Source organism: Muscardinus avellanarius (genome assembly GCF_963383645.1).
Source record: "Muscardinus avellanarius genome assembly, chromosome: 16".
Lineage (NCBI taxonomy): Eukaryota > Metazoa > Chordata > Mammalia > Rodentia > Gliridae > Muscardinus > Muscardinus avellanarius.
In genome coordinates, this window is record NC_137802.1 from 11782432 (window position 1) to 11803836 (window position 21405).

The 21405-nt window shown below is 44.3% G+C and overlaps 1 protein-coding gene across 1 annotated transcript in view; it reads right to left on the minus strand.

The window, feature by feature from the left end:
* DNAH9 (dynein axonemal heavy chain 9) overlaps positions 1 to 21405 on the minus strand; it is a gene marked incomplete at both ends in the record, with an annotated part of 402526 nt that overhangs the window by 315476 nt on the left and 65645 nt on the right. The window contains 4 exons of the mRNA XM_080712788.1: positions 6471 to 6637; positions 7930 to 8152; positions 15974 to 16398; positions 16499 to 16695. Of these exons, the coding sequence (XP_080568914.1) occupies positions 6471 to 6637; positions 7930 to 8152; positions 15974 to 16398; positions 16499 to 16695 (1012 nt within the window). The remainder of the gene's footprint in view (positions 1 to 6470; positions 6638 to 7929; positions 8153 to 15973; positions 16399 to 16498; positions 16696 to 21405) is intronic.

A 21405-nucleotide genomic window follows, 5' to 3' on the forward strand; every position in this document is an offset into this window, starting at 1 on the left:
CCAGCCACTGGTGAGTGTTCACCGGAGTACTGTATCTCTTTACAGGATGAAGGGTGGCACACCTCTGCATGCTACCCCCTTCCCCAGATACATAAAACTCAACCTGTCCAACTCTCAACTTGTGATCCCTGGCCCTTCACATTCTGCACCTGCCCATCTCCGCAGAAAGTGGGGCAGTCCCACCGTCCATCTCTTTGTGCCCACTAGAAGATGCGTAATTATTCTATGCTCTTCCTCTCCCATCCCCTATCAGTCCTGTTCATCCTGTCTCCTAAATCTCTCTCTAATCCCTTTTACTCTCTCCATGGTCTTGACATTGCTTCATTTCAGGCCTCACCACTTCTCCCCTGGGTCGTTGCAATCCCTCCACCAGCAAGTACCTGGCCTTGAGTCCACCTTCCTCCGCTCTGTAATCTGTAGCCACAGGAAAGTGGGATTTATGTTAGAGATGGGTCCCTAACTTACAGTGTTTGACTTTTGGTTTTTTGACCTTACAATGGTGTGAAATCCATAAACATTTGGTAGGATCTGTACTTTGAAATGTGAATTTAGATTTTTTTCCTGGGCTAGTGATACACAGTCTGCTTGTACAGTCATGTTCAGACCCATGATATGTGGTCTTATTGTCTCAGCAAGCCATGAGTCAAGTCCATCATCATGGTGGGAAGCAACTGAGACCCTCCAGTGTACTGTGTTACAAGTTGTGGTATTCTGTGGTTACTTAACATTAAACAAATAAATTTTTGACTTGTGATGTTTTCAATTTATGATTTATCAACAGGCAGTAACCACATAGCTTCTCTGGTTACATTTTCTTCCTCTGCCCTCTCCTAAAAGGCGTTTCCTTTCCCCAAAATATCCTCACTTTCCAGTCCTTTTAAAATCCCAAACTGCTCTGAGTTGCCACTGGCCCAAGCATCATCTTTTCCCGGAGGAATGAATGACTTCAGTGAAAGATGGGACCCAGTGTATGTGTCTTATTATTCATTCTTTTTTTGTTGTTGCGTGTTTTGGGGGATGGAACACAGGGGCATTCGACCTCCAAGCTACAGCCCCTGCCCTATTTTTTATTCTTTGTTTTGAAACCGGGTCTCTCTGAGTTGCAGAGGGCCTCACTAAGTAGCTGAGGCTGTCCATGAACTGCGATCCTCAGGTCTCAGCCCTCCTAATGCTGGGATTACAAACGTGTGCCACCACGCCCAGCTTTATTATTCATTCATGAAAATGTTCCCGAGGCTCTAAGTCTCTCAGGTCAGAAAGTGTATATTATCTCAAACTCCTAGCACCTATGTTATTTTATTTTTTTTGCTAATGCCATCATTAAGAGTGCAGCTGCATCTACTCTATGGAAAGGTAAATTACATGAATGAGTCAGATTAACAGGAAGAACAGGGTCAAGCTGAAAAAAAAAAAGACATGTCTTAGGATACTGACAGTTTTCTGGGAGATTTAGTGTTTAATACTGTTCTTTTCTCCAGATGTGTGTGTGTGTGTGTGTGTGTGTGTGTGTGTGAGAGAGAGAGAGAGAGAGAGAGAGAGAGAGAGAGAGAGAGAGAGAGAGCAAGCTATGCTGGGGATTGAACACAGGGATATTCTACATCTGAGCAATACCCTCAGTCCTTTATATATTTTCATTTTGAAACAGGGTCTTCTTAAGTTGCTGAGGCTAGTCTCAAACCTGTGATCCTCCTGTCTCAGTCTCCCAAGTACTGGGATTACAGGCGTGCATCACCACACCTGGGTCTCCAGCTTTTGAAGAGACAACAGACACTGTTCAAGCAGGATTGAATATTTTCAAGAAGGCTCTACAGTTTTTCATAAAAGCTGGTTGCCATCTGAAAACACAAATGGTCTCCACTGACCTAGAGCTCATGGGGATGGACTGTTTGGCTGAGGAAAACCCTTTGCTCCCTTGGTCTGAATGCGGGTAAAAGACTGATTGGATAGCGTGACGCCATTCCTTAACATCAGGAATGGCAAGATTGGGAAGACCAGAAAAGGAGGAGGAGGGGGGAGGAGGAGGAGGAGGAGGAGGAAGAGGAGGAGGAGGAGGAGGAGAGGAGGAGGAAGAGGAGGAGGAGGAGGAGGAGGAGAAGGAGGAGGAGGAGGAGGAAGAGGAGGAGGAGGAGGAAGAGGAGAAGGAGGAGGAGAAGGAGAAGAAGGAGGAGGAGGAGGAGAAGGAGGAGGAGAAGGAGAAGAAGAAGAAGAAGAAGAAGAAGAAGAAGAAGAAGAAGAAGAAGAAGAAGAAGAAGGAGGAGGAGGAGGAGGAGGAGGAGGAGGAGGAGGAGGAGGAGGAGGAGGAGGAGGAGAAGGGGAAGAAGAAGAAGAGAAGAAGAAGAAGAAGAAGGAGGAGGAGGAGGAGGAGGAGGAGGAGGAGGAGGAGGAGGAGGAGAAGAAGAAGAAGAGAAGGAGGAAGAGGAGGGAGGAAGAGGAGGAGGAGGAGAAGAAGAAGAAGAATGGAGGATCCTTTTTTTCAAGGAGAAGGATCAGTCACCAATTTAAAAATTCCTGGAAAGGCCTTGAACCTAAGTATGAGAGTTTAGCCAATTACTGTAAAGTGTGAGAACTCAGCCAGGAACATGCCGAGGTAGCTTAGAGTTAACTAAAAGAGAAGGAAAATTTATCTTGGACACGAAGAGGGCACCTCACCCCAGCAACCTCACTTCACACAGCACCTGTCAGACTGCAAGGGCTTAATGAGATGTTCTTTTTCCTCCTCAGAGACAAGGACATTGGAAACTGAGCTTAACCTGTGCAGTCTGATTGGGAACAGACACTCGCTTTTATGAAGAAATGCACCAGGACCTACAATTGAATAATTCATAGATGATCTAAAAAGTGAAGGAACCAGTATACACATGGCCTGAAAATTGTGAAATAGCCACACACATACACACACACACACACACACACACACACCCCAAAGCAAGAGCGAAAACACACGAGTTGCCACCACCTAAGATTCCCTTTAGCAGCACATCCACAATTCTGCTCCAGCCCTGATGGTTTTCTTGACGAGAAGAAAAATGCATCAAAATTGCAGTAACGTGTGGTTTCCCACACGACTGTGAGCAGTTCTTTTCAAAGTCTTCTAAAGATTCATCTGCATGTCAAATTAACAGATGTGAATCCGGAAAACCCAGCTAAGGGTAGCAATATCCTCACAGCCAGCAGATATGAGTGCAAAGAAAGAAGAGAAACAAATGCAGCTATCAAACAAAAATCAAATAATAAAAAAACCCCAACAAATGCTCTATATACACAGGATGTAATAATGAATGAGAGATGCCAGGTTTCTAACAGAGAGACAAAAGCCCACCGGTGTTGGTAGCTTTCCAGCAGTCTCAGGAATCTCTCTGGGAAGATATTTCTCCAAACATCTGTGGAATGCCTTCGGAATTTTTAAAGAGACAATTGATATAAAGATGCTATTTTCACAATTGCTACTGTGGATGTGGCTCTGGTTAACACAAGTGATTAGAGAACCTTTCTTCTTCACTAGCATTGGGTCTGCACAATTGGTGTTCAATTTCAAAAATTCAATTGCATGCACAAAGGAGAGTCGGAAAATTACACCTTAGACCGTGAAGGAATAACTCCCAGATGGGTACCACAAATGCTTTAGGCAGCAGATGCTTCTTTAAATCAAGGGCTTGGTTTCTAAGGCAATTATTCTAGGGCACAGACTCTCATTTGGAGCTTTATGGCCTGGCATGATGGCTTAAAAGGAAGCTAGTTACTGCCCTTGAGAATGGTGGTTGTCAAACTTGGCTGCACACAGAATGACCCGGGAGTCTTACAAAATCCTGATGGGAGATCCCATTCCTGGGGATCCTCTTTAGTTGGTCTGTAGGACAGTCTGGACCTTGGGAGTTTTAAAAGTTCCCCGTGTAATTCTAATGTGAGGTCAACGTGATAGCACACTGCTTTTGAGTTGTATGTTTTATATGATTATTTTATTTTTTAAAGTGTTCATATTTTTATTTTATTCTTTTTCAAAGACATCAGACTATCATTGCACAAGGGCATCTTCATAATCACTGCAGAAAAGTTATTATATGTTTCTATTTTATATATGTATATTCTTCCTAGCTGTTGCTTGTCCTTCTTCTTTTGGTACTGGGGAATGAATTCAGAGGCATTGTACTTCCGAGCTACATCCCCAGCCCTTCTGATTTTTATTTTTGAAACAGGGTCTTGCTAAGTTGCTGAGGGTCTAAGTTGTTGAGACTGGCCTTGAACCTGTGATCCTCCTGTCAGCTTCTCAAGTACTGGGAGTACAGGTGTACACCACCACACCTCGGCTCTTCCCAGCTTCTTAACATACTTATCTTGTTTTCTTATATCTCTAAGGATAATGTTTGGAAAGTGACAGCTCCTTAATAAATATTAGATGAATGAAGAATAATAGTAGAATTTGGAGAAGGATAAGAACAGAATGATAAGAATAGAATCTCCTATTGAGGACAAAGGGAAGGGGAGAGAATGGCCAACAGGTATGAAGTCACAGCCAACAGGAGGGATAAATTCTGGTTTTGATTACAGAGAAGGGTGACTGTAGTCAACAGTATTATATGACATTATTCAAAACAGCTGGAAGAGAGGATTTTGAATGTTCTCATCACAGAGAGATGATAAATGTTTGAGATGATGGATAACTAACCTCAATATCTTGAGTTGAGCATTCCACAAAGTATAAATGTACTGAAGCATCATGTGGTATCCCATAAAAGGCATACAATTGTTAGGAATTAAAATAGTTTTTCAAGCTGGGCATGGTAGCGCACGCTTGTAATCCCTGTGCTTGGGAGGCAGAGACAGGAGGATCCCACAGGTTCAAAGCCAGCCGTGCTGGCTTAAGAGACCCTGTTTCTAAATACAAATATTTAAAAAATAGGTCTGGGAGTGTATCCCAGAAGTAGAAAGGCTTCCAGGAACTCCAGTACCACCAAAACAACAACAACAACAACAACAACAACAACAACAACAACAACACCAAAGCAAAACAAAAACAAACCAAAACAAAATAAATAAATAAATAAATAAACAAATAAAATAGTTTTTCAAAAACAATGAACCCTTACTAAGTGCCAAGTTGGAAGACCAGCCATCCCAGTTTTCCCAGAAGAGTCCAGGCATAGCTTTGTTAGTTATTGGCTGCCAGGCACAAAGCTGAGCACTTTTGGACATTATCTACTAAAATCTAATCGCAACCCTATGGGGTAGACATTAGTATCATCTTTATTTTCCAGATGAAGAAGTTGAAGTACAAAAGTAGTAAGCAATTGCCATGTTATAGGAATAAGGAATAGAACTGAAATTAGACCCCAGGAAGCCTAAATTTTAAAGACCAGGTACTGAACAATCATAGTTTATTTCTTACCAGTTAAGTTGCCCCTCCCTCCCTCCCTTCCTTCCTTCCTTCCTTCCTTCCTTCCTTCCTTCCTTCCTTCCTCTTTCCTTCAGGGAAATTTCCTTCAGAGGGCATTCTACCTCTGAACTATAGCCCCCAAACTTTGTATTTTTAATTTTGCCTACATTAGCACCACATTCTAAACAAAGGACCTACATGGGAAGATTGTGAATTAGTCTTCATCCACTAAAACCAAAATGCAGTAGGACCCTTGGTTTTCAAAGACTGTGATGTGACCCAGCTCTACCACTCCTTGGATCTTTCCAAAAGAACTAGAGTCAGAACACTATAGGGATACATGCATACCCACGTTCACAGCGCACAATTCACAATGGCCAAGTCATCGAACCAGCGCAAGCGCCCGTCAACAGATGAACAGATGGAGAAAATGGGGTATGTGCCCCCCAGAAGGACTTCAGATAAGGGAAGAGAGAGACCAAGAGGTCTCTGATCTTCCTATCTCGGCCTTCCAAGTACTGGACTACGCGTATCCCACCATCATGCCTGGATCTTTAAGGTCATCTTGGCATTGCTCAAACCTGCTTGTTTCCTCTAAATGAAAGAGCTGGCTTATCTCTAATTCTAGGGGAAAAAAAAATCTTCATCCATACGAATTTTTCTATATGTCTCCAGTGCTACATTCTTCCATATTTATTGATTTCTAGAATGCACAGAAGAGTGGAAGAGGATAGAAGGAGGGAGGCGGGGAGGGACAAAAGGAGGCGTAGGGAGAGAAACAGTTCATGCACACACGTGGAGGAATCGCTAGCAACCTCACTAGTATGTACAGGGCGAGGAGGAGGGAGGAGTGGGGTGGGATGTGGAGGGAAACCTCCAAGTGCTGTGCGCCTATCTGCACCAATTTGAAACTCACCATGCCAAACTACAATGCACCAAGCGGAGCATGAAAATGGCATCGATGTCCTTACATGAGTTTATTAAGATCATCTGGGAAACATGCGCACGTGTGCACACACACGCACACACACACACACACACACACACACACACACACACACACACTATGAAAGGCAGCTGGGGCCGCTCTGGCGCATACCTGAACGGCGCTTCCCTGCGGAACCGCTCCCAGAACTGCAGCTGGTCCAGGTCGAAGGCCGAGCACTTCTGGCGGAGGACGGTCACTTGGTTGGCCTGCAGGGGGGCCACCTGCTGCCTGACGGTGACGGCCATCTTCTTCAGGTCCTTCCACTTCTCAGGGAGCTCCTGAAAGCAGCCTCGATCTGGTCAGAGCCACAGCAGCCGCTCCCTCCTCCCCCTGCCCTGGCACTCTCTCCTGGGCTCTGAGACCCCACCATAATGCAGTGGCGACATCTGCCACTCTTGTGGTGAGCCCAACCCTTCCTCAACCTCCCTGGTTGCTTCGGTCACTCTCACCAGAGACCCTTGTCCTTTTCTACTATTCAGGAGACCCCAGTATTAGGATTACAGACATGTACCCCTGCACGCAGCTCCACTGAGTTTTATGTATTTACTTATTTTGGTATTGGAGATTGAACCCATGAGCATTCTACCTCCAAGCTATGCTCCTAGCCCCCTCCCTACCCCACCATTATTATTATTATTATTATTATTATTATTACTATTATTATTAATTATTAGTGCTGGGGATTGAACCCAGGGAATTCTACCTCCAAGCTATGCTCCTAGCCCCCTCCCTACCCTATTATTATTACTATTATTATTATTATTATTATTATTATTATTATTAGTGCTGGGGATTGAACCCAGGGAATTCTACCTCCAAGCTATGCTCCTAGCTCCCTCCCTACCCTACTACTACTACTATTATTATTATTATTATTATTATTATTATTATTGTTATTAGTGGTGCTGGGGATTGAACCCAGGGAATTCTATCTCCGAGCTACACCTCCAGCCCGATTTTTATTCTTTATTTAGAAACAAGGTCTCACTAAGTTGCAGAGGGCCTTACGAAGTAGCTGAGGCTGGCTGTGAACCTGGGATCCTCCTGTCTCCGCCTCCCAAGTCCTGGGATTACAAGCATGCGCCACCATACCCAGCATCTTCTACTATTTCTTATTTTGAAACAGGGTCTTGCTAAGTTGCCGAGGGTCTTGCTAAGTTGCTGTGGCTGGCCTTGAACCTCTGATCTTCCTATCTCGGTCTTCCAAGTACTGGACTACGCGTATCCCACCATCATGCCTGGCTCTTTAAGGTCATCTTGGCATTGCTCAAACCTGCTTGTTTCCTCTAAATGAAAGAGCTGGCTTATCTCTAATTCTAGGAAAAAAATATCTTCATCCATACGAATTCTTCTATATGTCTCCAGTACTACATTCTTCCATATTTATTGACTTCTAGAATGTACAAGACATTACACACGCACTACCCATTAGAGTTCCGAAATGTGGCGCTTGGATCATCACCAAGTCCCGTGTTTGACTTATTTCAGCCTACCTCACCCCAGCCTGAAATCCTAAACCCTAAAATCCTCCTCATGCATTTCTTTCATAAGTAATACACAAAGCGCTGACCTCCAGTTGTTTAAACACGGCTTCCGGCAACTCCTGCTCGTAGGTCTTCAGTAATTCGATGGTTTGCTTGAGGGGCTCGAACATCTCATCGGTGATACTCTGTCGTTCTTTAAGGGCAACCAGGTGTCCCATGATCTCCACCAGTCCTCCGAAATCTCCTCTGTCCACTCTCTTAAGCAATCCGCTCTCACTACTGCTTATAAATACTTCCAGGTCAGCCAGGCTAATGGGACACAAACAGAAAGTGAGAAGCCAGACTTCTTCCACCCTTCGAAGGGAATCTTTATTTCTTATTAAACATCAATATCTTTTATTATGGAAAGTGTGCCATGACCCCTGGTGCTCCGCATAGACTATGCCTTGATGTAAAAAGTTATTAGAGATAAAGACTAAGCCAGGGGTAGTGTTGCACACCTGTAATCCCGGTACCTTGGGAGACTTAGACAGGAAGATGGCAAGGTAGAGGATAATTAGGTGCATAAATATTTAACATAAAGTATAACTGGGTTAAATAAATATTAAAGAGCAATCTAAATCACTAGAAATGAAAGGATATAATTTGATGGATGAACAATACAGATGGAGTTATTCTCATGGTATTGGGGAAAGTAAAAATACTGGTAAATTTATTTATTTATTATTATTAATTTTTTTTGGTGGTACTTGGGTTCCTGGAAGCCCTTCTACCTCTGGGCTACACTCCCAGACTCAATTTTTTATGCTTTTTTTAAAATTTGGAAACAGGGTCTCTTAAGCCAGTGTGGCTGGCCTCGAACCTGCATGATCCTCCTGTCTCCGCCTCCCAAGCATGGGGATTACAAGTGTGCGCCACCACGCCCGGCCTAAATTTATTTATTTTAAGAGCGCTATTTTTGGAGTATTGGGAATGGAACTCACAAGCAGTCTACCTCTGAACTCCACCCCCAGTCCTGTTTTTCATTCTTTATTTTGAAACAGGGTCTCACTGAGTTGCAAAGGGCCTCACTAAGTAGCTGAGGCTGACTGCGAACCGCGATCCTCTGGTCTCAGCCTCCCGAATGCTGGGATTACAATCATGTGCCACTACGCCCAGGTTAAGGGTGCTTACTGAAACAACTATGTTCACCATAAGAAAAGTAGAACAAAACAGAATGACATTCAAACTCTCAGAAAGAACAGTAGAGTAAGAGAAAGGAAAATAAGAGAAAATATTAAAAAGTTTGACCCGAACCTGACAAGAAAGGAAGAAAAGAAAAGACAAAACAGAAAGCTCTCAATAAAATAGCAGCATTACATTCAAATATAGTACAGTAAACATTAATAAACAAAACCGTCCAGCTAACGGGTAAATATTGTAAAAGTGGATAAAGAATTTAGTTCCACCCTGATTACAAAAATCTCTCTTCATGTAATTACATGGTGAGGTTCAACGTATTAAAAGAGATAAGCCAGGCAACATTTCACACAAAGAAAACGTAATGTTGCTATGTGAATAAAAGACAAAAGTGATTTTATTGCGAGAAATACAGCTAGTGATAAAAAGAGCTTTAATGTCTGATTAAAAGGTTCCGTTTTCCAGGAAGACATAAAAAGTCAACCTCTGTATGTCCGTAGAACATACACTTAACATATAGGAAGCAAAAAGCGACAGAATGACAAGAAAAATTAGCGGTATGCCGCCAAAGCAGATTTTTAGCAATTATCTCAGTAATTGATGAATTAAGCAGATTAAAAAGGCCGTAAGGATAGACTTGGAGAGAACAAGTAAAGCTCCATCTATGAGGAGGCGTACGCACAACCTCACAGGAGTTACGAATGTGCACTCTTTCCAAATGTGCTCGGAGCTCTTATAAAACCCGACTACACTGCCTTGTATTAAGCAAATTTCAAGAGCTTATTACGTGTGTTGCCTTCTCTGACCACCATGCAATTAAGTTAGGAATTAATAGCAGAAATGCAACCAGAAGAAAAAAAAAACATTCTTGGAAATTTAAGAAACCCCTCTAATGCATAATTAAAATATTTAGTACTAGATTGTAATGACAATATTGCATGCTAATATTCATTAGAAGTAAGTCACATTTTATGTAGAAGGGGACTTATAATTTTATTTGTGTGTGTGTGTGTGTGTGTGTGTGTGTGTGTGTGTGTAGTTGCGAGGATTGAACCCTGGGGCTTTTACCTCTGAGCTACACTTCCAGCCTTATGTTATTTTATTTTTTTTTAATTTTGATTCAAGGTCTCACTGAGTTGTAGAGGGTCTTGCTAAGTTGCTGAGGCTGGCCTCGAACCTGCGATTGTCCCAGCATCCAAAAGGGCAGAGGGCTCAAAATTAATAAGCAAAAGTTAAGTTTCCCAACTTAACCATCTTAAGTTAGCCAGAGTAGGAAAAAAAAGCAAAAGAAAATAGTAAAAGAAAGTAATAAACATGAAATAATAAATGGCTCAAATAAAAACCAAACCACTAAATATATTTGGTGATTTTGTAAGATAGTTTTTTTCTGGAAAGCTCAGGCAAGACGAATCCAGAAAGGATGCCGGGAAGCACAAATAAAAATAAGTAGAGATGAAAAAGGAACATACCATCAACTTTGGAGAGTTTAAATACTTAAGAGAATATTGTACATTTTATGACCATAATTTGATGATTTGCATGAGATGCATACATTTCTAGAAAACATGACTTACTAAAATTGACTTCCTAAGAAATAGGAAATTTGAATATCCTTTCAACCATTGAAGAAATTATAGCTTGAAATCCTTCTACAAAGAAAATTACAAGCCCAGATGCCTCTGTAAAAGATTGAAATCAAACTTTCAAGGGTCAAAGAATTCCATTATTACACCAGCTCTTCCAGAGAATAAACAGGAAGGCTTACTTCCCATCTTGTTTTATTAAAGCAACAGACCCATGAAACCAAATCAGACAAAGGCGGCAATAAAAAGAAAAAACAGAGGCCAATTCCCATCGCAGGCATAAGGTACCGCAAGGCAAAGCCAAGTATTTGCAAACAAAATCCACCGGTGGTTATTTTGGAAAAGATAAAAAAAACCTTTTTGGGGGGTTTAATCTCAGCAATGCTAGATTGGTTTAATATTAGAAATGATGCCAGTGTGGTGGTGCGCGCTTGTAATCCCAGCATTTGGGAGGCTGAGACAGGAGGATCGTGGTTTGTGCGCAGCCTCAGCTCAGCTACTTTTTGAGGCCCTTTGCAACTCAGCGAGACCCTGTTTAAAAATAAAGAATAAAAAAATAGGGTGGGGGTGTAGCTCAGAAGTCAAATGCCACTGGTTTCCATCCCTAGTACTGCAAAAATAAAGAAAGAAAGAAAGAAAGAAAGAAAGAAAGAAAGAAAGAAAGAAAGAAAGAAAGAAAGAAAGGAGAAACAATAAAGTTCACCAGTTGAACGCTTTGAGGAAATAAACAGAATTATCTTAAGGGCCTTAGAAAAAGCACTTGATAACATTGTACAACCACTTATGCTAAATACTCTCAACAAATTAGGAATAGATGAGAACAGATTTAATCAAATAGAGAATCAGCAGAAACACAAAAACAAGAAATTCACAGCAAATATACTTGGTAGTGATAAGGTAAAAGTCACTCATATAAATAAGGTCAGAGATAAGAAAATGATAGAGATTGTCACCACTTCTTTTATTTTTTAATGTACCTATATATCTTTTGGGTACTGGGGATTAAGCTCAAGGACACTCTACCACTGAGCAACACCTCAAGCCCTTTTTATTTCATTTAATTTTCTCAAAAAGTGTCATGCTAAGTAGCTAAGAGTCTTACTGAGTTGCTGAAGTGGCCTCATATCTGTGATCCTCCTGTCTCAGCCTCCCAAGTACTAGAATCATAGGTGGGTGACACAGTGCCTGGCTTTAAAATCTACATTATTTATTTTTGGTACTGGGGATTGAGACCAGAGGCATTCTAACTCTGAGCTACAAAAAATATATTTTTAACATTTGTTTTAACAGTTTTCTCTAAATTGTATCTATGTTATATTTCATAGTAAAACTTTTTCTTAAAAGCAAATGAAGCCGGGCATGGTGGCGCACGCTTGTAATCCCTGCGCTTGGGAGGCGGAGACAGGAGGATCGCGCAGGTTTGAAGCCAGTTGCGCTGGCTTAAGAGACCCTGTTTCCAAATTAAAAAAATATAAAATAGGTCTGGGAGTGTAGCCCAGAGGTAGAAGGGCTTCCAGGAACCCCAGTATCACCTAAATAAATAAATAAATGCAAATAAAAGGTGAAGAAGTAAAAAATAAGTACAGACATGACCTGAGGAATTTTGTTGTCAAGAATTGTACACAAAAAGGAGAAGTAGGAAGGACTTGGGGGGGGCACATTCCTTTATCATTTTAAATTTGACACGGAGGACAATATGTTTAAATGCAACCGAGAACGCGCAAAGGAAAAGAAAAACTGATATTGTTGGAGAAAGGGAATATTTAAGGCATGTTATTGGTCCATTTTCTGTTATTCTAACAAATTACCCGAGGCCGAATACTTTATAAGGCAAAAAAGATTTATTTGGCCCATGGTTTCGGTGCCTAACAGGTCCAAAGAGCATAATGCTGGCATCCTTGCCGGAGAATTCTCACTACATCACGATGGGGCTAAGAAGCAAAAAGGGGGCCAGTGACATGAAGAGGGGGCCAATCACAGTGTGCCTGGCCTTATAAACAACGTGTTGTCATGGGAACTAATTCATAGGACTAGCAAGGCCCTGTGCTGAGGGAGATGCCTCTAAGAGACAATAACCTAACACCTTCTACTCGGCTCTGCATCTTCAAGATTCTACCTCCCCTTCACCCTGGTGAACATTCCGGCACACGAGCTTTGGGGAATTCACTTCAACCATGTCCAAACCACATTACAGAGGTGCGTCCTTGAGTAGGTAAAAGAGTTTGATTATAAAAGCAGCAGCCTTATCTGCTTCCATAGCTGAGTTCTCTTGTTACTCCTTCTTCTTCTTATCTTAGTTATTTTTGATACTGGGAATCGAATCCAGGGGTATTCTGCCTTGGAGTCATGCCCCATCCCCTTTTATTTTTTATTTGGAAACCGGGTCTTGCTAAGGGTCACTAAGTTACAGAGGCTGGCCTCTAACCTGCGATCTTCTGTCTCAGCCTCTCGAGTCCCGGGATTACAGGTGTGCACCACCACACACAGCTTCGTGATTGCTTTTGATTTCTCGATAAAATGAGAAACAAGGTCCTCAGGGCAGCAGGAATGTTTGGAGTTGGAAGAGAGCAAGGAATTAGAAGCCTGGGATAGTTGGGAAGCGTATGGGAAGAGGAGGGTCTCCTTGAAGTGTGCGTTCCTGAATGGAAGGTGAGGCTGGCAGAGGAACGGTTTGTTTCTGTTCTGCAAAGATGAATCGCTTGGGTGCAGATGTGCAGCACTGATTCTGAACAGAGCCAGGGATTTTGCAAGGTGGGAATGGGGAGCTGGCCTGACAGACCACGGGCAGGCAGTGGAGTCCATGGGCTGGAAATCCTGATGGGTCTGAAGAATTCTGCATGGCCGGGCTGCCCAGCAAGCCAGGTGGGAAGATGCCTGGGGAGGCTTCCATCTGAGCTGTTGTAGGGACAGTGGTCACCTCCCCCTCTGAGAGAACCAAACGGAGTCGTAGCAGAGGGAGGAGGCATCGGAACGAGGAGGCCCACTGGATATGGGGCGGGTGCAACAGAGACTCCACAGGGATGTCACCGAGGGCGACTGTCAGGCAGAAGGAAAGATTCGCAGTGACCAAGTGCCAGGCAGGTGACCGTATCAAGGACAAGGACGAGTAGCTTTCAGTAACATCTGACGAATGTTACCTCTGTGGAGCTGGTGGCTTTGAAGGAGAGAGTGGCCATGCTATGGTCTGCAGGCAGCACCGAGGAGCCTAGATCCCTCCTCTCCCTCTGAGCCCAGGGACACAGGAGACGGTGGGACAGAGGAGAAATGTCAGCCTCTACTTAAGAGGGCTGTCGGGGAAGTATGTCCTCAGAGGGGAGACAGGCATCAGTTAGAGCAAAAAGGTGTTAAGAAAAGGTAGTTCTAGCCCGGTGCATCCATGCACACCTATGATCCCAGTACTTGGGAGGATGAACAGGAAGGATTGCAGGTTAGAGGACAGCCTCAGCATTACAGGTGTGTGCTACCATGTCCACCTACAAACTATTTTTTTTTTTTTTTAGGGTCTGGGGATGGGACCCAGGGGCATTTGACCTTTGAGCTACATCCCCTGCCCTATTATTTTATTCTTTATTTTGAAACAGGGTCTCACTAAGTTGCAGAGGGCCTCACTAAGTAGCTGAGGCTGTCCGCAAACCACAATCCTCCAGTCTCAGCCTCCCAAATGCTGGGATTACAAGTGTGTGCCACCACGCCCGGCTCCACCTACAAACCCACTTTTGATGGTGGCCATCTCCTTGTCTGTTGGCCTCACAATATTTAAATAATAATAAAACTTATGCTCTTGGGTTACCAGACCTATCGCTGGAGCTCCACGAAGCAGCTGTCTGCTCAGCACTGCTTCATGTGCGGGTTTCTCTCACTGCCTGATTGCCCACTGGCACTTCCTCATCTGGCCTCTGAGTTTCCCCATGAGCACCGGCTTTCTGCTGCTTTTCAAAGAACACCTGGAAGCCAGGTGTGATGGCGCACACCCATCAGCCCAGTACTTAGGAGGCTGAGACAAGGAGGATCTCAGTTTCAAGAACACATTCAGTAATTTTATTCAGATTCTCAGCCACTTAATGAGACCCTGTTTCAAAATAAAAAATAAAATAAGGATCAAATAAAACAAAAAACGGGCTGGGGGTATAACTTAGAGGTAGAATGCCCCTGGGTTCCATTCCCAGGAACAACAACCCAAATACCAAAAAAAAAAAAAAAAAAAAACCAAAAAAACATAAACCCTGTAAGTTCATCCTAAATTCTCTTGGGGTTTCTTTTTAGATAGATAAACCCTGAGTTTTGCCACTTCTTTTTTTCTGCTAGAGGCTGTAGATCATGGAGCAGGGAGGCCACAGCATCAATTATCAGGAGCCGGTCAGTGGGCCTCCTACTCTGCTATCCAAGGGCGGGACTCCCCCGTAGGATTCTGGGTAAAGGTACTGGAGAGACTCTGACTGTGGCAGGTGTCTGGGGACAAGGCTAAGGTACAGTTTCCAGGGGCTTACTTACTGTAATGGTTGGATTTAGTGTGTCTCCTAGCCCTCACCGAAACAAGGTCGCAACATTGGTTGCTAAGGAAGGGTCCCTGGGGTGCGGCCTTGGGGGTTATACATTGGGTCCTCTGTTCCCTGCTCCTTCTCTTGCTTTTGAGGAGCAAAAGCCTTGCACTTTCTCTCTCTGCTGCCATGCCTTGGGATCCACAGTCCCCAGCCTTCTGCTGCCATGCCTTGGGATCCACAGTCCCCAGCCTTACGTGGACTGAACCCCGAATCCCCAAGGAAACTGTGAGCAAATAAACCCTCTTTCCTCTAAGTTGCGTGGGCAGTCACTGAGGATATAGCAGTGAGAAGAACAAGATACTGACCCAAGTGGCCTAGTTCCACGGTGGGACAGACAGTTTCAGACTCAGTCTGGATGTGGCTAGAAAGGCCCACAGGAGCCCAGGGTCCTGGTGACTCCCATTGTCCCTGGCTGGATCATCCCAGGCAAGGAGGAAGTGAGAGAAATAAAATCTGAGCGGTCCATTAGCCCCCCTCGGCTTCCCAGGCTTAAAGAGATTTCACAGTCAGCGCTGAGAAGGGAGGCTGGAGCTGCGGTTATTCTCACTAAACATTATTTACCGCCCACTGAGCACCTCTCACCCACTGGACAACGGGTGGGAAATGAAACAGAGGCCTTTGCTGATAAATAAAGGAAAAGGCATGCCCGAAATCGCCATGGTGCCCGAAAGAGGAACCTCTAGCCAGCCGATTTAACTTTTAATTAAGCCAACGAATCCAAATCCGTGTGCCTGTATGTGGAGTGGGGGGGAATCTAAGGGCAATTACAAGCATTAGTGTTACCGGCCACCTGGGACACGGGAAGAGATCTGGGACAATAGTGTTACCTGTTGGTGACATGGTCCACCAGATGCTGTTTGAACAGGAGGCTCCACCGTTTAATTACATTCAGCAGTGATGCCTTAAAGGGCCTCACGTCGATTTTCATCCAGCCGTCGAACACCTTGACGGGTTCTAGGGTGCACACCTCTTCGTAGAGATTTTCGTAGGAGTCGATTTGTGCTTTAAACTGATGCAGGGCAGGTGGAGTCTCCGGGATGCCATCTTCGGCGTGGGCTTCGATCTCCTCGGGGGACAGGACCTGCCCATACAACAGGAACTGACCCAGAACCTCCCGGCGGTCTTCCACGTAGAGGTAGGCGTACTGGCTGAGGGTGTTCCTGTAGCTGCTGCAGACGGTAATCATGCTGCGTACCCTCCCCATGACAGTGCTCCTCATGCTGGCCAAGGCGGCCATGCCCTCCAGCTCCACCTGGGGGAGGAAGGCAAAAGCTTGAGGTTACCCCGGAGCATGGTGGGAAATTCCAGATGGGGCTGGAGGGCAGATGCTCACAGATCACCTTGGTCAGTACCTGATAGTGGGAAGAGCTGTTCTGTGGAGAAAGACGTGGCACCAGGGATGCCATCTCAAAGATGCTGGTGACCATCCCTTCGACGGTGTCATAGAAGCCCCCCTTCACCCCAGACTCCAGGGACGGGTGGAAAACTAATTCTGGGATGGCGAGGCTAAGCTGTGCTTCAAAGATCGGGGTAAGTCCTGCCTTACACTCTGGAAAACAAGCAAAAGAAGCCAACAACATATCAATGAGTGGATGAAAGGGGCAACACACGTAGCATACCCCTTTTTTAGTACACCCAGAGCATTTCTTTCGAGTACAGAAAAATGGAAATGGAATTTGTTTTTTTTTTTTTTTTGTGGTGCTGGGGTTCCTGGAAACCCTTCTACTTCTGGGCTACACTCCCAGACCTATTTTTATATTTTTATTTGGAAACAGGGTCTCTTAAGCCAGCGCGGCTGGCTTTGAACCTGTGCGATTCTCCTGTCTCCGCCTCCCAAGCGCGGGGATTACAAGCGTGCACCGCCACACCTGGCGGAATATTTTTTAAGAAAAGGTGACAGTGTTAGTCTTGCAATGGGAACTACTGACTTAATTTTCTTTTCTCTCCCTCTCTCTCACTCACTCTCTCTCTCTCTCTTTCTCTCTCTCTTTTTTTTTTTTTGCAGTGGGTGGGGTATACTGAGGATTGAGCCCAGGGGCATCTTACCCTGCTACTACACCCCCTCCCCCAGCCTCATTTTAATTTTTATTTTGAGACAGGGTGTCACTAAATTACTAAATTGCTGAGGGCGTGCTACATTGCTGAGGCTGGCCTCAAACCCGTGATTCTCCTGTTTCAGCCTCCCAAGCACTGGGATTACAGGTGTATTTCACCAGTGCATTTTGGATAAGCCAGTTCTTATGCAGGGCTTTCCCTCAGCCTTCTGGAGGACATCTTTGGGACTGATCAACCCAAGCTAGCCCTCTTCTTCATTCTCAAAAGCTTTCTGGGGGGCACTGCTGTCTCTCCTTGGGAAAAGGTTATGCTTCAAAGCCAAGTTCCTTCAAAGCAGCGCATTTTTTTTTCACAGCCCATGCAGTTCCACTGGCAACCACTTAGTGCGCTAGCGGAACCCAAAGCGAAGTTACCATCCTCCTCTTTCCTGCTCCTTTTCTAAAAACACAGAACTGCTCTTAATTCTGTAGTCCTGGGTTGATAAAAATTTTAAAAACAGGATAAATAATTCACGGATTCCTGATTACTTGCTAGAACAACTTGCCTTGCTCAATTTAAATCAAAACACAACATGGGGCACAGTGTTTTAAGGATGAGATAAATCCTTGTATTTCTTACTGATAACCACTTCTTTTCATCTACCTTTTCTCTCTTTTTTTTGGGGGGGGGTAGGTACCGGGGATGGAATCCAGGATCCTTCTACCTCCAGACTACACTCAAAGATCTATTTTATATTTTATTTGGAAACGGGATCTCACTAAGTTGCTGAGAGCCTAAGTAGCTGAGGCTGGCCTCAAACGTGTGCGATCCTCCTGTCTCAGCCTCCCAAGTACTGGGGTTACAAGCCTGCACCGTCACGCCCGGCTTCATCCACCTTTTCGATTGGAGAAATATTTATAAACTTATTATGGGTTGGATGCTGTGAAATCCACGGGAATAAGAATTTTTTGGGGGGATGGGCAAGTGATCTGTAACTCGGCATCAACCAATGTGTCTAACCAATTGTATGGCAATGTGGGAGAAGCCGTGGTGTCATTCTTGGGCTGAGATCCTCGAGACAGCGTTTGAACCTTCTCTACGTTATTACTTTTCCTCTCTTGTAGGCTAAAAGCAGGATGTGGCCAGGAACTCTGTTCAACCACAGGAAGAAGACAAGGCCCGAGAGAAGGTTGGGGCCACAGGATGGAAGGAATTTGCCCACAGAACAGGAGAAGTCACCTTGGACAGTTAATTAGTAGGGGGATGGCTTCTCAGTCCTTTAAGCCTCGTGCCTGATAGAAGTATTGTTATCACAGCTTAGCCATTCACTCTTAACAAACACTGTAAGATACTCAAAGATCTGTAAGACAAGGGCTTTGCCTTCAAAACTGCAGGGCTACAATGATGGACTTGTATTTTGGGACTCAGGAAAATTCTACAAAATTCACATTTAACTTAGAGAAAGGCAAGTTTATCAATAGCATGATAATTATACTAATATGATAGGATGGTTTTAGAGAGCCTATGCATTAGGTTTTATACAGGTAGGACATCCCTTGATGGCAATGCTTCAGATTTGGGATTTTTTTTTTTTCAGAGTTTAGAATGTTGGCATAAATTTTCCTGGCTGAGCAGCCGTAATCCTCAAAATATGAAATTCACATTGCTCAGAAATCCAAAACGTCTGGCGCTCAAAACAAGTTTAGGATTTTGTAGTAGTGAGGATTTTAGATTTAGGGATATTCAACATATATATGCACTCAGGATACATTATGCATCGCTATACAGATTATAGACTCATAAATTAGCACAGAAAGTTGCCTAGAGTTTACAGGATTTAGAAGACTTTAAAGAATATTTTGACTCCTAGATATAAGACTTTTGTTCCATGTGCTAACACAGTCCCGACCTTGGATATCATCACAAGGCAGAACGTCCTGGTTCCACAGTCTTGGTACAAATGAATCATTTTGGAAGGACAGAGGAAGAAGAGCATCGCTGGATGCGGTGGGTGGCACTTAACCTGCTCTTTATGCAGGGTTTGGACTTGGAGAAATGTTGGAGGGGGGCAACCTGAGCTACGGGAAGGGAACAGTCTTGACCACACTCAAGAAAGCAAAAGTGGTATGACAGCCCTGGGAGGCAAAAGCTACTCTCTACAACCTGTTAAATTTTCCTTGCTTAGGGGGTGCCTTTTGCATTTTTTTCTATGGTGCCTCAGCCCAGGAGAAACCCAGCCCAGCTCCTTCCCACCCAGAGAGTCTGACGGGCCTTCTACTGTGAGGCAGAGGTATTCTCCTGGAGTCTTCCTATTCCCACTGAGGGAAGGTAACTGGCACTCTTGGAGAAAGGCCACCAGCTCTTCTCTTGTTAAATTTAAGTTGAGGGTATCCGTCTTGCAATGGGAGCCACAGACATCGTGGATAACCTGATTCTTGTGCAAAGCTGTCCTGAGCCCTGCAGGGATTTTACTTCCCATGTCCTCTTTTGGAAGTAAAAGCTCTTTTTTAAAAAAAAAATCCAGGAACTGGAATAAAAGTGGCACATCAGAGACAGTCCAAGTCAGAAGATCCAGAGAGTCTGGGCAAGGGTGGAATCATATGCTGAGACACTATCTCTGTCTCTGAGCATTTCCCACACCACCAGTGGCTAGGGCATCTCTATACATCTGGGGAGTGTGGATTGAGAGACTTCTCGAACTGCCAACATCAGAGGACGTCTGGCTAAGGTGGGTACCATTGGTGCTGGGCCCTAGGAGTCAGCTGAGTCTCAGTGCTGGTGCTCCATGCCTCTTTGGTTACTCATCCTGGAATCTAGAGGAGGACTTCCTATCTTGCTGACCACACTGGGGGCCTGGGGCCTGCGACCTGATTTCCTTGACTTGAAGCTCCTACGCACCTTGCAGGCTAAGACTGAGGCTTACACATAAGCCTTTCTACCCACCAGAATCCTAAGGATGCCTATTTCCTTTAGAGTCGATACTCAGGCTCCTGATCCTCTCTATATTCTCAACTTTTAGGTGTCTACATGAGTTCTTTCACAGGCTGGACACCTGGGCACACACTGGCCTACTTATTTTAATCTGCATTTGATTTATATCCTTGGGTTGGACTCGATGTCGTAAGTGTTCATCTCCAGTTCACTTTCTGGCTTTCAAATATCCATCCCTGTCTTTGCAATTTGAGGCACCCTTCAATGTGACCTTTGCTAGGCCACCTGGCATCTTCCAGTGTGTGAAGGCTTAGCTCAACTCTTGTTCCTGATTATCTTTGTAATTGTCTTCCACATTAGTTTCTGTCTCATCATCATTTATGGGCCACGCTTAGCCCTTACTGTATCTTTGGTTCTTTGTACCTTACCCCCCTATATCCAGCATAAATCCACAGCCCTTACATATTTTTGAAAATGCTTCAAAGAATGCTCATTACCTTCTTTGTGTTGCTTTTCCTTCTGAAAGTTACCTTTTCTCCTGCTTCGTGTCTTAATCTTATTTTTTTAATACAGAAATTTGTTTCTTCTACTTAACTTGGCCACCACCACCTCTCTGTATTCTCAAAAGGCTCCACAGACAAAGTACGTGAAATTTGAAGGCTCTGAACATTCTTCCTTCATCCCAGGGGCCAATTCTGCTGCCTGCTGCTCCAACTTAACCACGCCTCTTTAGTGGGGCTCGGCTGTGATTTAATTAACTCATGTTTTTTGCTTTCCATTATTGTTATGGTTAGATATCTACTATCCCCTGAAGAGCTCATGTATTAACATTCAGAGGTGATATAATTAAGTGATGAGGTTTGCAATGGATTTATTGGGTGGTCACCTAGGTAGGTAGGGTGTGGCTGAAGAGAGTACGTCCCTGAGGGTGTGGCCTTACGGGCTATCTTTGAATCCCCTTGTTTGCCCTCTTGTGAGAGCAGAACCTCCCTCTCTCCCTCTCTCTGCTTCTCACCACCATCCCCTGAGCTCCACAGACCTGTCCTGACACAGAATGAACTCTAGAATCTCCAAAATTTTGAGCAAATAAATCTTACTCCAAGGGGCCGGGCGTGGTGGCACACGCTTGTAATCCCAGCATTCGGGAGGCTGAGACAGGAAGATCGTGGTTTGCCGACAGCCTCAGATACTCAGTGAGGCCCTTTGCAACTCAGTGAGACCCTGTTTCAAAATAAAGAATGAAAAATAGGGCTGGGGGTGTAGCTCAGACATAGAATGCCCCTGGGTTCCATCC